This window comes from Neomonachus schauinslandi, chromosome 5 (assembly GCF_002201575.2).
Source record: "Neomonachus schauinslandi chromosome 5, ASM220157v2, whole genome shotgun sequence".
NCBI lineage: Eukaryota > Metazoa > Chordata > Mammalia > Carnivora > Phocidae > Neomonachus > Neomonachus schauinslandi.
Window position 1 is genome coordinate 151,953,755 of NC_058407.1, and position 15,635 is coordinate 151,969,389.

The 15,635-nt window shown below is 46.0% G+C and overlaps 2 protein-coding genes across 6 annotated transcripts in view; one reads left to right on the forward strand and one right to left on the reverse strand.

Annotated features, from left to right (window-relative positions):
* Positions 1–15,635, forward strand: part of VPS35L (VPS35 endosomal protein sorting factor like) — a 113,489-nt gene that overhangs the window by 70,939 nt on the left and 26,915 nt on the right. For 3 of the 5 annotated variants that reach the window (XM_021698050.1, XM_044915636.1, XM_044915638.1), the window contains 4 exons: positions 937–1,000; positions 3,299–3,397; positions 4,939–5,016; positions 5,771–5,885. In XM_021698050.1, the coding sequence (XP_021553725.1) occupies positions 937–1,000; positions 3,299–3,397; positions 4,939–5,016; positions 5,771–5,885 (356 nt within the window). The remainder of the gene's footprint in view (positions 1–936; positions 1,001–3,298; positions 3,398–4,938; positions 5,017–5,770; positions 5,886–15,635) is intronic. The other 2 variants (XM_044915637.1, XM_044915639.1) reach the window with 1 other exon arrangement.
* On the reverse strand, positions 7,148–8,099 carry LOC110587855 (Y-box-binding protein 1-like). Its single transcript, XM_044915640.1, is given in 2 exon segments — positions 7,148–8,050; positions 8,052–8,099. Coding segments are annotated over 2 exon segments (951 nt in total).

Consider the following 15,635-nt stretch of genomic DNA (forward strand, 5'->3'; position numbering starts at 1 on the left):
TCTGTTTCTCTAGGCTCTTAAGGTTTTTAAAAAAAAAAAAACTGGGGGAACTATTAATAGGCCTTCACATGTGTAGTCGAAGCTTAAGGATGTGGCATTGTCTTACTTATGTTTGTATTAATACTGCTATTAAATAGAGGCAATTGCGATCTGTAATTTACTTGAAGATGCCTCCCCAAAATGAGCTGGATTGATGGATGGAGAGGGAAGCGGGTAGTTATGTGATAAAGCAAATATAGTAAAATGATAATGGTGGGATCCTGGTGGTGTGTATATGGGTGTTTGTTGTAAAATTCTTTCGACTTTGCTGCTTGTTTGAAATTTTTTTTTTTTTTTTTTTTTTAATGGCTGACTGTGTGTGCGAGCGCGTGTGCACGCGCTCACACCCACACACCCAGCTCATTTCTTTTTTTTTTTTTAAGATTTTATTTATTTATTTATTTGAGAGAGAGAATGAGAGAGAGAGAGCATGAGATGGGGGAGGGTCAGAGGGAGAAGCAGACTCCCCGCCGAGCAGGGAGCCCGATGCGGGACTCGATCCCGGGACTCCAGGATCATGACCTGAGCCGAAGGCAGTCGCTTAATCAACTGAGCCACCCAGGCGCCCTGTTTGAAATTTTCTATCCCGAAATGTTGAATACAAAAATTTGCAGTTGGACCTTGCTGTCCAAATTCCAAGGGAAAGAAAGTTTCCTTCTCCTTTGCTATTAATAGGTATGTCCTGAAAACATCATCTTTGAGAGAGATGAGAAACACACTTAAATTATGTTCATTTAGATGATACATTTTCATCAGAAGAAACACAGCCTGTTGGGAGTGTTTTAAATCTAGAAAATGCAGAATGTTCTTACCTGTTAAATTGCTTACTTCTTACATATTCTTTAGAAACTTATGTTTATTACCTCAATGTTAATTATGTACCATTATTGATTTTAGTGCACTCACTCTTGAGGATGAGAAAAGAATGCTGGCATATTTGATTAATGGATTTATAAAAATGGTAAGTATTGGGGAAGAAGTTTCAGGGTACTTGGAAATGTGATGTAATTGTCCTTAACTCCAGTGAAAGCAGTTAACATTATGTTCCCTGGTGCTTTTCATTTTTATTAAGATAAGAGGAAATTAGAAAACATCTTATATTAGCCAGCATTCCCCCGGGGGCAAAGAGAGCCAAGACAAACTGGCCTAAGGAATAAAAAAATGTGTCATCAGGACCTGCCGTCTGTGTGTCTCGGGCTCGGGGTTCCGCTCACTCGGTGTCCTCCCAGACAGGCTCACGTCCCTGAAGAGCTCCAGGTTCCCAGCAGGAAGGGCTCCAGCAGAAGTCCTGGGATTGAGTCTCCAGGTGAACTTGGGTCACCTGAACGAATTGCTGCAGTGAGGGGGAGGGAACACACTGACTGGCCAGGCCTGGGGGACATATGCACACCTGCACAGCCCCAGTCATGTGGACCCTGGGAGTGGGGAGTAGGGGCTCCTTGAGGCACCCGATGTGCTGCTCATCAGGTGATGGTGAACTGATGCTGCGGGGAGGGGCAAAATTGGTGCATAACAACTCACCCCAAAACTTAGCAGCTTTTTTTTTCTTTTAAGATCTTGTTTATTTGGCAGGGGGGGGAAAAGGGGGGGGGGGGGGGGGGGGCAGGGGGAGAAGCAGATTCCCCGCTGAGCAGAGAGCCTGGAATCATGGGATCATGACCTGAGCTGAAGGCAGACGTTTAACCGACTGAGCCAACCAGGCGCCCCAAAACTTAGCAGCTTTAAATAACAGTGTCTTATTAATTCTTAACAAACCTGGAGGTTGACTGTGGAGCCAGGCTGCTCCGTGTACCAGGATCGAGGCCATGGAGGATCCAGGACAGCCTCGTTCCCACTCCCGTGTCTGGGCTCTTGGTGCTGGCTCTTGGGGCCTCATTTCTCACCGGCGTGGCCTCTTTCTGCTGTTCTGCCATCATCCAGCTGTCTCAGCCGAGCTCTTTTATATGGTGCAGGCATGGACAGAAGCTGCAGGGCCTTCTAAGACCAAAATCCAGCCATCACACAGTGACCGGTGCCACATCCTGCTGCATTCTGTTGGTCAAAGCAGTGACCGGGGCTGTGGCCTTGGAGCGGGGGGGAGTAGACTCCCACCCCCAGATGGGAAGAGTCCACAGGGGCGCTGCAAAAGGCCAAGCAGAGTGGGAGGGGTTCTTGCAGCCTTCTTTGGGAACAACCCCACCATCCCCTCCTAGCCAGAACCACCTTTGCTTTCGTTCTTCGTGCACAAAGCTAAAGTAACAACTGCTGCCAGTATCCTGTTTTAATACAAGTGTCAAGACAAAAGCTGACCAAGAGGAAACTAGAGCACTTTGAAAAGGACCCTGAAAATGTGACTTGTTCCACAAGAGGGTCAGTGTCATCGTTCACCTGACTCTGTGGGTAAAACAATCCATTCTGATGCAAGATCAGAATTAACCCTTCAGTTGTCATGGGAGGAAATGCACCTTTTACCAGGTGACTCTCCTTGCACTTGATTTATGCGCTGATCGGGTGGTATTTTATCCCTTTATGGCTTTGTCTGAGAGCCACCAAGTTAGAATGGAAAAGAATATGAGGAAATAAGATGTGAAACCTGATAGCTGTAATGGAAATATCAACGTTAAGCCTCCTCTGGGCAAAAATGATTGCTGTAACAGTCAAGTTTGTCCTCCTAACGAGCTGTTCGTAAATTTGAAGAAATAGAAGAGGGGATTTTTATTGATGGAGAAACTTTCACCTATGGCTCCAGCAGCCACCCGTAAGTTGCTGAGTTTGGAGTCCCCATCAGGAAACAGAAAGGTGTGGCTCTTATTAGGGAAATCCCTCTGACCAATGGCTCCCAATAACCAAATTTATGTTCTGTGAAAAGGCCACAGCTGACAAACAAAATTCCATTATTTCCTTTCCAGGGGTTTCCTTCTAGCCTGGGAAATCCGATTTACATTCTGAGATTCTGTTCTATTACCCTTTGGTCTTTTTATGTTCTACTCCAGTGCTCACGTCATAAAGAGGAGGTGGTAATAGTAATATCGCAGTTATATGCTGGGCAAAGTCACGTAAAGTCTAATTGGAGTAAATTCCAGTGTGTGTGTGCACGCGCGCACGCGTTTGCATGCTTGCATACCTTGGGCATTTCCACCCATTCATACTGGTGGGATTTTTGGTGACTTGTCATCACAGACTTGCCCTACCACTCGAAGCTCAGGGAAACTCTTCTCAATGGTGTGTGCTCACAGGTCCCTAGAGATAACATTTTCAGCATCTTTTCCCTTGCTTCTAGGTTTCCTTTGGCCGTGATTTTGAACAACAGCTCAGTTTTTATGTTGAGGCTAGGTCAATGTTTTGCAACCTGGAACCTGTTCTTGTGCAGTTGATTCACGTAAGGATTTTCATTTATTCGTTTCTTTTCTCAATAAATATTTATTATCTATATGCTAAGCATGGAGTTTAATCTGGGAGTCTTGTGGCCCCATAACACCCCTATTCTTTAGGGCATAAAAGGTGGTTTCTCAAAGATTAATCAAATCTGCAATTTTGCTTAAGTCTTTGGTTGTTGTTTTTTTTTTAACCTCTTTTTCTCTGAAATGAGCATATTCTCATTCCTGTATGCCAGCAGCAAAGTGGGTTGCACTGATGAGTTATAGAAATATTAACCTAAGGCTCTAATAGCTTAACCAGAGTCCGAGCATTGTTGGATCTTGGTAGCTTTTTATGGTGTCCCCAGGCCAAAAGAAAGAAATAACAGTTCTGTTGATTAAGAAGTTGGACTCAAAAACTTAAGTATTTATGCTGTAATGACTGGATAACTCTTACAAATAACAATCTATGTGAATTGAATGAAAAATAATATATTTTTATTCTTAAATAATTCTAATTACTAATAAGCATGTGTACCTGTTGGGCACCATACCACTTCTCAAACCTTAGCATCAGATTGGCCTCACTACCCTTGTTCCCTGTTCCACATTCATTTTTCTTTCCCCACATTGCTTTTTGCATAGTACTTGTGTTTTATCAGAGCAGCTGCTGAAAACCCATTTTCCAAGGTAGGACATCGCTGTGAGGAACAGGATGCAGTCCGGTGTTGAATCTGTGAGCTACCTCACGCCGGTGCTTTCCCCCGTGCTCAACAATTGAACATTGCTCTGTTTCCCTAAAACATTGTGGTGCCCCTATGAGTTTGCTCCAACCCTCGAAGATGTCATGGTACACAGTTTGGGAACCATAGGTCCGAACTTTTCATATTTGTGGAAAGATTCCCCACGGCTTTGTTTCATGTAAATTCAAGGAGAGCAACCTTTTTATATATTTGTTTGCTGCTTAGCAGGTTATGTGGCATTACTGAACTTAAGACCTAAAGGTAGAGACCTCTTCTGTAAGTTGGGGGAGGTAACAGTGCCCACCTTGGTAGGGTTGTGGGGAGTAAGGGAGCTGATGAATGTACAGCTCTTAGAACAACACCTGTATGCTGTGAGTATGATGTGGTAGGTCTTGTTTTTGTTCTTACGCTTCATGTTAGTATTGCATAGGGGAATTGTGTGGTGGCTCTCGGGTTTGGAGATTTCTCTTAGGATCTCTAAGATCTCAAGCTTAGTGTGTGGGACTTCTGGAGATGAAGTGAACCCTGGCTATTCATTAAACCAGAAAATGGTCATTCACTATGCCAACTGACAGGCATGACTAACTCAGTGAGTGCCTTTTGTTCTTACCCTGTTGGAGATGTTTGCTCAAGGCTGAGACTGAATCAGGCCTGATGACCCCTCTGGCATGTCAGGGTTTGGAGCTAACCAGTCTTGGCCCCACGTAGCTCGTTCTTATTGACTTGTATACAGTTCATGTCCAGATCTCTAGGAAGACGTTAATCTGAGTCAGCCATCACTCCATAATTATTTCTATTTTTTTTTAAATTAATAAATCCAGAGTGTAAACCGGTTGGCAATGGAAACAAGGAAAGTAATGAAAGGAAATCATTCCAGAAAGACGGCTGCCTTTGTCCGGGTATGTTCTAGAGATAAGCCTCCCAGACTTGGCACTCCAGTGAGTTGTTTCATTTGCAAGTTTCTAAGTTGCTCTTCCCAGAAAAAGACAAGTGTGTCCTAGGGGTGGTTAAGTATTGATTTTCCAGATTAATTTTTCCTTGAGTACCTATGAACAAACCACTTTTCTTGATATTTTCAAAAGAAATGATCAAAGTCTCCATTTGGATACGTGTGATGGGAGTGGGGGGTTGGGGTTAAGAAGTGGATTGCAGTTTTGTACCGGCTGAATTCTCTCTGGCTTATGCCTGTGCCTGGAAGATCTTTTTATCAAAGCAATCCATATCTGGGTTTTAAAAAAAATGGAATGGGACCAAAAAGAGGACAGTGAGAAATGAGCATACCGTCCCTGCCCTGACTTCATACCTCTTTTCTAGAGCCAACCAGCTCAAAACCTTTTCGAGCAATTTCTTCTAATTACCACATTTTTAAGTAATTGGTTTAAAAGTCTGCTTCTTGCTCAATGGAAAGCATTACCTATTTACTTCCTGCTATGACAGATGAGGATTTATTTTTCTTACCCCCTTACGCCCCTTATTTGCCTGTCCCCCTCCTCCCAAAGAGGCAGCTGGAGTATGCTGCAGAGGTGAGAGGAGAAAATTGGGGCTCAGAATGAGGAGATTTCGTTATTTTCAGTGTTTTTTACTTGAAAATATGTGATGGATGAAAACAGGAGGACCAGGCTGCAGCGAGGGTGTTTCTTCCCTTCTTTCTAGGCCTGTGTTGCGTACTGCTTCATCACCATTCCCTCCCTGGTGGGCATCTTCACGCGCCTCAATCTCTACCTGCATTCTGGTCAGGTTGCCTTGGCCAACCAGTGCCTCTCCCAAGGTAAGCCCATCATTCTCTCCTGGGAGCATTCCCTGGCTCCTTAGGGAAGCCGACTCAGCTCGTGTGTGTGTGTGTGTGTGTGATGTACACTGGACGTGCCCACATTTATAGCATCAGACAGATGGCAGCCTGACGCTATTTTCCTGTAAGGCCTTCTGAAACCTGTCTCACACAGGCCAGGGCAGGCAGCTTGACACCCCCAGAGAGGTGTGCTCAGAGAATTTTACAAGTTAGGACTGCTTCATCGCAGCACATGGCTGTTTATTTTTTGCAGATGTTTGTTTGTTTGAAACCCCAGAGACCTACAAATAGACACTAATAAGTATGGAAAGAATACTCTCTACAGCTTGCTGTTAGTGATAAAAATTCTGCTCAGGGCCCATTTCTGTACGAGGTAGAGGAGCCAGATGGTTTATTTGGGAGGCAACCCCCGAGAGTGTCAGTCACGTGATGGGGGCTGAGACAGGGAAGGGAAGGAAGCCAACGAAAGGTGCGCTATTGGGCAGGTTACCACTGTGGGCAGCTGAGGTACATTCCCACTGGGGACCTCTGGGAGGGGGTGTCAGATGGCCTTGGCGCTGCCCCACTTGAGGGGCAGGGGAAGTGGGTTATTGACTCTTTTTTTTTTTTTATTTAAGACCTTTATTAACGGGTGCTTGCCATTTGTTGATTTTTTAAAAAAAAAATCAAGTTGCAAACTTTTATTACAAATTAAAAATGAGGTTCTTAAAAATCTCAACTTGACCAGATATGAAACAATTTAAAAACCTTTAAAGATGTATTGAGAAAAACCAGGTTTTTTGTTTTTGTTTTGTTTTGTTTTAAAGATTTTATTTATTTATTTATTTGACAGAGAGAGAGAGAGAGCGAGAGCAGGAACACAAGCAGGGGGAGTGGGAGAGGGAGAAGCAGGCTTCCTGCTGAGCAGGGAGCCCGATGTGGGACTCGATCCCAGGACCCTGGGATCATGACCTGAGCCAAAGACAGATGCTTAACGACTGAGCCACCCAGGCGTCCCTGTTTTTGTTTTTTTTAAACATATTTGTCATTACCAAAAAGAGACCTCTTTAGGTAAAAATAATAAAAACCCCATGCTGCATAGATAATGCAGATAGTTCTCTTTATCTGGTCAATGGGCAGAAAGTAAGCACTTAAGGTCTTCAGCTCCAGTCTTTTGTTCATTTCTTATTGCTGGACTTTCATCTTCATTTCTTCGTGGTGGATGACTAAACTGGATGATGGTAGAGATGGTAAGCCGGCATTTACTCAGCCCCGTCCGGCTTAGCCTCGGAAGTGGACGACTTCTCAGCTGGTGGATCGGCTGCTTTTGTCTCTTGGCCATCTTGTGGTTTAGGGTTTTCTGGGCGTCTGCGTCGGTAATTGAAGTCGCGGCAGTACCGACGTTGAGGTGGCTGCTGACCTTGGTTCTCATCTCCTTGATTTTCCTTATCTTCCTCATTGCCGTCCTCTCTAGGCTGTCTTTGGCGAGGAGGACCCCTGCGGAATCGTGGTCTATAACCCCGGTACATATTCTGTCTCACTGGTCTACCTTGTTCTGCACCCTGGTTATCAGCACCTTCCATCACTTCTCCCTGCACAGGAGGGTTGGAATACGGTGGTCGACGCCCATAGGGTCTCCGCATGTAGTAAGGTGGGAAGCGTCGCCTGCGGTAGGGCCGGCGCGGTTGCGCCTGGCCTTCGGGAGCGCTTTCCGATCCCTTGTTCTTTTCCGCACTCTCACTGTTCTGGTAATTCTGCTGGTAATTGTGTGGAGGACCCCTGCGACGTGGATAGCATCTATACTGGTTACGGTCTGCTGCGTATTTACTGCCTTGCACTGGAACTCCACCCGGGCCTGTCACATTTGCTGCCTCCGCACCCTTTTCTCCTTCAGCCACATCAGACTCCACAGTCTCTCCATCTCCTACACTGCCAGGGTACTTCCTGGGGTTATCCTTCTTTACGGCAGTCTGGTGTACAAATACATCTTCCTTGGTGTCATTCCTGTTGATGAAACCAGATCCATTTCTTACATTGAACCATTTTACTGTTCCCAAAACCTTTGTTGTGATGAGCTTCTTGTCCCCGCCGGCAGGCGCCGCTGATGTGAGGCTGCCCGTGGTGCCGGGCTTGGTGTGGGCAGTGCTGAGGGCGGGGCCTACGGGTGTGGGGGGCGGTGGTGGGCGGGTGCTGGGTCTCAGCCTTGCTGCTCATGGTTGCGGTGATGGTGACTGGGGCCAGCGGCGGTGGGGATGCTCAGGGCTCTCTGGGGTCCGCTCTCCGCTCCCGCTACCGATCGACCTCGGGTTATTGAGTCTATTCCATCTATCGTCGACTGAGGGCTGTTTCTAGATCATCACCTCCCTGGCTCCCTCTCCTGCTCTGTACTCAAGCCAAGAGAAAGCCCTCAGGCAGGTGTTTCCTACAGGATGTGCTTGTCGGCTCCTGGGACGGTGTGTGTCAAGGGCTGGCGTGCAGAGCCTCGTCAGCAAGGTAGCCATCCAGCAGAGATCCAGGCACCGTGGCTGGAGCGAGCTCTTTGCACATACTGTCTCATTTCATCCTCCCAACAGCCACGTGAGGCGGTCCGGGGGTTGGTGCCTCCTTTCCCAGGTGAGAACCGAGGCGGGGAGGGGCTCAGTAGCCAGCCCTCAGCCCCCGCTCTGTCGGACTCAAGGCCGGGCCCTTCACCGCTGTGATAGAGCATCTGCAGGGCACAGTTGGTTTCTGTGGCACCGAACGAGGTGGGCCGATGGTTTCAGTGATGGTCTGCCTTCCACTCCCATCTCCCACCTGACCTCACAGTTTATAACCCCAGGGTTGGCCATCTGCCACCGGCCGCCGTTGCCCTGGGTCGGTTCTCTGGGTTGGTTGGAGAGTGGTCCTTGGCATGGCAGTCTGGCACGTTGATCTGTATCTTTGCTTACCTGGGGCAGCTCTGGGCGCCGAGGCCTTCAAAGGTGATTGCTACCCACGAGCCTTTTCAAAGTCTGTTGAGCTTTGCTTTTGACTCCTGGGGACTCCAGTAGCTTCCCACCACAGGTGGAATTACATCAAACACCTTGCCTGTGAGTCTTCAGGCAATCTGGTGCCTGCCTGCCTTTTGGCCTCATCTTACGCCATTCTTAAGCCACACTGGCTGTCTTCTGTTCTTTGAACATAAGAAGCGCTATTCTAATTCAGAGCCTTTGTACTTGCCATTCCTTCTTTCTTTTTTTTTTTTTTTTAAAGATTTTATTTATTTATTTGAGAGAGAGAATGAGATAGAGAGAGAGAGCATGAGAGGGGGGAGGGTCAGAGGGAGAAGCAGACTCCCTGCCGAGCAGGGAGCCCGATGCGGGACTCGATCCCGGGACTCCAGGATCATGACCTGAGCCGAAGGCAGTCGCTTAACCGACTGAGCCACCCAGGCGCCCCCATTCCTTCTTTCTAAAATGATCTTCCCCCGGCTGCTTTGTTTTGTTTTTGTTTTTGTTTTTAATTACCAAGCAAGCGATGAGAATCAAGCCTCCCCTGGTGAGGGTAGCTTCTGCTGTCCACTCTAGCTAGAAGCACCACTCTGGCTGAATGCACCTTCCCAGTCTATCATGCTCTGTACCATCCTCCTCATGATCGTCATTATACTTCTGATCTGCGTGTTTTCTTACTGTATGTGTGTTGCTTATCCACTCTCCCCACCTGTCCTTGTTGTGTGTTGGTAAACGTGGAACTTTCTCCTAGTGCCTGCTTTGGTAGGCATGATGGGTTAGCAAGAAACAAGGTGAAACAAAAATGAACAGCCACCACCAAAACCCTGATGCTATGCAAAATGAAGATTAGTTTGGATTGATTAATTAGCTTAGATTGATGTAAGAAACTTAAAATCTTAATTATAAACTGGTTCCCTCTTAAAAAGTTCAGGAATAGTAGACTTAACGTGGGAACTCTCGAGTTTTGCATAACTTAAAACATTAGGAACGGATAGCTGCTGATATCAAAGCTATGAACTATAAGTAGAGGCTCTAGAAGCCTAGATCTTTCTTCTCCCAACTTAGAAACTAAGGACCGTGATCTAAAATATTGTAGATCCCAGGCAAGCTTATTATGACTGGACCCCAGATGGGGCTTCATGCTATTAAAAAAAAAAAAAAAAGGCAAAACAAAAATTCTTAAGCTAAATAAAGGCTCCCCCATCATCAAAGATTTGCTGCTCCAAGAACTATTTGACAAGAGCCCTGGGTGGCTTTTGCTCTGTTGTGCTGCCCCATGATGGCCTCGGTCCACACCCGGAGAAAAGCGGTGTCAGAACAGCCTGGTACACACTGGGTGGGTGATTGGTGCCCTTGGGGTCCGTGCCCTGGACTCCTCGTCTGCCTCACCCCACGCTTCAAGCCACTGCAGGAGGGACGGGAATGTGGCGTCCACTTCGTGTTTAATAATTTATCTGCTGATTTTTACTCCATTCTCTAAATGCTATGGCACTGAACCTTAAAAGCCTATTATTATTGCTCTGAAAGCCACATGCAGCAATTGCTGGCCAAAATGAATAATACATTCAATTACTGAGTGGGGGAAGGCTACATATAAATTAAATGAAGCTTGTGGAAATAGGCCGCTTTTGTTCACCCCCATCCCCGCCGCCTTCCATACACTCCCCCCTCCACCAGGTGGTTATAAAACAGTCCTCTCGGGGCACCTGGGTGGCTCAGTCGGCTAAGCATCTGCCTTCGGCTCAGGTCATGATCTCAGGGTCCTGGGATCGAGCCCCACATCGGGCTGTCTGCTCAGTGAGGAGTCTGCTTCTTCCTCTCCCTCTGCCCCTCCCCCCATCATGTTTTTTTCTCTCAGATAAATAAAATCTTAAAAAATAATAATAAACCAGTCCTCTCCCCCCGATTCATTTTCTAGTCTCCCTGATCCAGCCCCAGTTTGTATCTTCTTTGTTGGGCAGTGGCTTTGCCAGGACTGGGTCCAGCCTGACATTAAACTCCCGTTGAACTCTGTCAGCCCTGTTTGGGATGCTGATGAAGGCTTTTTACAGGGGAGGCCCAGTTCTGGTCCTTTGGACATACTGGTGTAGCACGCGGAGTGGATTGTCGGGGGGCCAGAGTGGGGGAAGGGTGTTGTTCCAAAGCCACCAGTTGGCCCCAGTAGTTAGGAGAAACAGAGGACTCATGCTTCTCACCTGGGAGATGCCTGTGGACCTTTTCTTTCAGCCAGTTCACTAGATAAGTTCTTGCTCTTGTTTGTGACCGGTTCTTTCTAGAAGATTATTACCAGGCCACAGCAAGAACAGATTCTTTTGCCCTTTATTTTTGTCTTTGTACCTTTATCTTTCTAGTTTCTAATCTGAGAAAGGAGGGTGTTTTACGGTGGAAGTATTGTTGAAGCTTGGTCTTAGAAGGGGAACATACATTTATCGGGAGGAGTGGGGAGGGAAGAAGGAACCGTTGGCATTGGGGTAAAGGGCTTGAGCAAATGCATGGGAGGTGCGAAAGCCCATGGCGTGTTTGGCCAACAGCAGGATGTTGGGATGCGTCCCTCATGATGGTGACTTTTAGGTCCCCTGGTCCCGACTCTGCCACTTACAAGCTGGATGCCCTCAGACGAGTTGGCCCTTTTGTGCCTCAGTTTTCTCATCTGTCAAGTGGAGATCTCATCTGTGGCACCTGTCTGTCACAGATTAAATGAGAGAACGTACTTAGAGAACTTGGCTCGCTGGCACATAGTAGCTGCTCAGTTAATATTAACCTCGTCTAATTGTCTCTCAAAAGACAGAAGTACATTGTGGAGTTCTACATACAAAGACAGCTCTGTGGGTTTGGGGCTCTGAAAGCAAACTTCTCATCTGCAAAACCTTGAGAAATCCACAGGAAAGCTGATTGTTCTTTTAAGATTAATCCTGCCAAATTATCTTGGAAAACAAACAAAAGAGGTCTGCGATTCCTCCAAAGATGAAATGATAGAGAAAACAATTCAAGCAAAGTATTTTTGTTCTTTTCATTAATAATAATGCTTTCCACTATTATTAATAGTGCTTTCCAGAATTATCTCCCCCTCCTTTAAGTTTTACTTTTTTAATTTTATTTTTTGCAACTTCATCCTTTAGAACATGGCTCACAAGCCCCTTCTTAAGGAACACCATTCTTGGCATCTCAACCCCCAAACAAAGAGTTAGGTCAGGTTATTTTATAGGATGTGTTACCCTGACTTTGCCCTCACTGGACTAACCACTGTTGTTATTTAACAAGTAAATATGTAAATAATTGTCTGCTTTTCTCCCCTGCAAGAGTATCTGCTCCATGAAATCTCTTTTTTTTTTTTTAAAGATTTTATTTATTCATTTGAGACAGATACAGAGAGAGAGCATGAACAGGGGGAGAGGCAGAGGGAGAGGGAGAAGCAGGCTCCTCGCTGAGCCAGGAGCCCGATGTGGGGCTTGATCCCAGGACTCTGGGATCATGACCTGAGCCGAAGGCAGACGCTTAACCATCTGAGCCACCCAGGCGCCCCTGCTCCATGAAATTTTACCTACCTTGTTCGACATCGTGTCCCTGGCACGTTGCCTACCACATGGGTGCTCAAGAAATGTTGAACAAATGAGTGCTAATCATACGATAATAATGGTTGATAATTCTTAATGATATCGATACATATAAGATGATACCAAGCCTTTCATGGTATGGACATAACTCCTAAGGGACCCTGTTGTTCAGAAGCAAGTCCCCTTAGAGCCCGCCTAGTAGGTTTTAAATACTTTATTTTCGTAGGTTCAGATAAAAGAAAGCAGGTGAGGTTCAAACGTACGCTGAGGTGCGTAGACCTGTTGAAAGAAGCTGTTGCGCTGATTTGATCCGTAAAGACCTCGAAGCAGCACAGAGGAGAGGGGAGGGTGAGGCCTGCTGTGATGAAGCCCACTGGCTACCGCGGACCATCACTGCTAACAGAGGAGGCCTGGTAGTGCGGAGGCGAGAAATAATTTTTTTTCCCCTTCCTGGAGAGTAACGAGTGGCTTGTGATGGAGAAAAATGGCCTCCGTCCACTTACCAAGTCTCTGGGGTCTATGCTTTAGGTCATATTTACCAGTTCCGTTGACAGACCGTCCTCTGAAGGATACATCTGATGTGACTGTTTTCTCAGACCTTGAGGCCTCTCTGGTGATCAGAGACAAAGCGGGTTATTTTTGCCGGCACAGTTCACGGGTGGGCAGGTGGCATGAAACTGGTTGCCCACATCCCAACACGCATGGGCCATCCACTTTAGGGAGTATAAGGGCCTGGGATGGATGGGACCCACAGAAAAGGGGCAGGGGAGAGTCTCCCCATAAGTGCACTCAGCTCTTTATATTAGTAAATGTCTCCGATTTGCCTCCTGCCAGAATTCTTGGCCATTTTTTACATGCAAGCCACCGTGCCAAGCTTTGTGCCGGAATAGGAATGCACTTAAAGAGACTGCATGCTCGTAGGGGAGAGCACATCGGTTTACACTTACACAAGGCAGCTCGTGATAAATGTGCAAGATGTTCATAAAACATGCAACAGAATTTTAGAGGAGAGAGAGAGAGGACCCTTGGCTTGGAAGAGCAAAAAAAAAAAAAGAAAAGAAAAAACTTCATAAAAGAGGTGGAATTGAAGAGCCTGGAGGGTAAGGGAGGGTGTTTATACGCTGCAATGAGGCAGAGGGTATTCTAGGCCGAGACAGGAGTGGAAGCAAAGGCTTGGAGGCTGGAAACAGTGCATTTGGAAGGAATGAGCAGGAGATCAAGTTAGGAAGATAGTTTGGGGCCTGACAAGAGACCTGAATTCCTGGCAAAACAGTCTAGTCTTACTCAGTATGTCGTATTTGCTAGGTGTTTTATGTTCGTTTTACAGATGACGAGACTAAGGCTCCGGAAGTGTCACAGGACTTGCCCAGGAGCATCCAGCTCATAAGTGACCTGATCTGACTTCCCGTGCTCTTTCTACCCCTGGGCTTCCCTGAAGTTAGGTTAGCTCCTGTCAACCACAATACAAAGTATTATTTCTGGCCCTGGGTGCCTGTGGTTGCTGGACACCAATTATTATAGATTGAATGTTAGATAAGGTTATGTAGAAAACAAAGAACAGAATTAAGGTGAGAGAAACTTAATCCTTTCTGCTCAGGGAAATCCAAACCTAATCTCCACAGAGACACCTTTACAGCCTCCTGTGAGCTACTGCAGGGATTTTAGAAATGTGTGTTGACTGTGCGTTACCCCAAAGACAGGAGTCAGGTACGTGGATGGCATATTGGAACCGAGAAATCATTTCTATGACCACAGTGGACTTTTCATAATGCGTTGATACTCCGTGACTGGAAAGGGCATTCTGCATAAACCAGATGGCAAAATCAAGGTTAGATTCAGCTGTCATTGATAACAAGCATTTGAGAATAAAGTATTTAATTATTTCTAGGCACTCATATTTTTTAAAATCTTATTCTTATACATATTATCAAAACAGTGGCCCCTTAAATCCTCAAACTTAACTGCTGTAATAACGGTCTAGTACAGAAACACAGTTTAGTAATAAACAGCATTAATCTCTGTGGTTAACTCACCTGTAGATAATAACTTGGCCATTTGGCCCATGAGGCTTTACCCAAAGGCAACCCCCCGCCCAAGATGACGGTGCATCTTGATTGCAGAGTGAAGTTCAGCCCGCTGCAACAGAAATACCACAGACGGCGTGGTTTCAGGGAGGGACATTTGTTGCTCACAGTTCTGGAGGCTAGAATTCCAAGATCAAGCTGCCAGCAGATTCAGTGTCTGGTGAGGACTTTCTTGGTTCATAGGCAGCCATCTTCTTACTGTGTGCTCCCATGTGGAAGGAGTGAGAACATTCTCTGCGGCCTCTCTTATAAGGGCACTAATCCCATTCGTGAGGGCTCCACCCCCATGATCTCATCGCCACCAAGTCCCCACCTCCTAATAACCACCTTGCGGGGGGGCGGGAGGGTAGGATTTCAACATACGAATTTGGGGGTGTAGGGAGGACTTTAACATTCACTCCAGAATACAAAGTTTGAGGTAGTGGGCTCTGTCCCGATGTTACATCTATAAATAGTATCCACTATACTGCTGTTGTCACTCCAAACCTCAGCTTACCTAGACATGGGAAATGTTGAAGATTGGTAAAGATGTTCAGCAATACGGAGAGAATGTAACCAGAATCCTGCTTTAATCAAGTATATTCAAGGGACCGGAGGGAATCTTTTGCCCTCTTGTGACGTTTTGTCCTAAGAAATTGGGATGTTTCCTTTCCTAGAGTTCCCTGGCCTAGGAGCTGTCTATCTCCGTTGTCTGGGAGGGCATGTGATTTCCCTGAGGTCTGTTTGGGAGTGGGGCAAATTGCTTCTGAGCTCTTGTTTAGCCCTGGGAGTTTAGGACTCTGAAAAATAGTAAAGATTTCCGTTAGCACTGACCTAATGCATTATTGAAAAAAAAAAAAAAAAAAAACCGCCTCTGATGGTGGGTTATCGCTTCTTGACTGTCTCTTATGATTCATGTACTGAGTCCTATTCTGTACTGACAATGCCAGGGACACACAAGGATGACCTTACTCTCAGAGGTGACAGTTCCAGTTTGAGTTTATGTTCTCTTGTATGGAAGGTGATTGGGGGTACTGTTCTGTTTCCCACTGAAAAACAGGCAACCTGGACGTTATTCTAAATCTTAATGATTTTTATGAAAAAAAAAAAAAAGTATATGCTCATTTGAAAAAATTCCCACAAGTAAATGTAGAACTTAAAAAA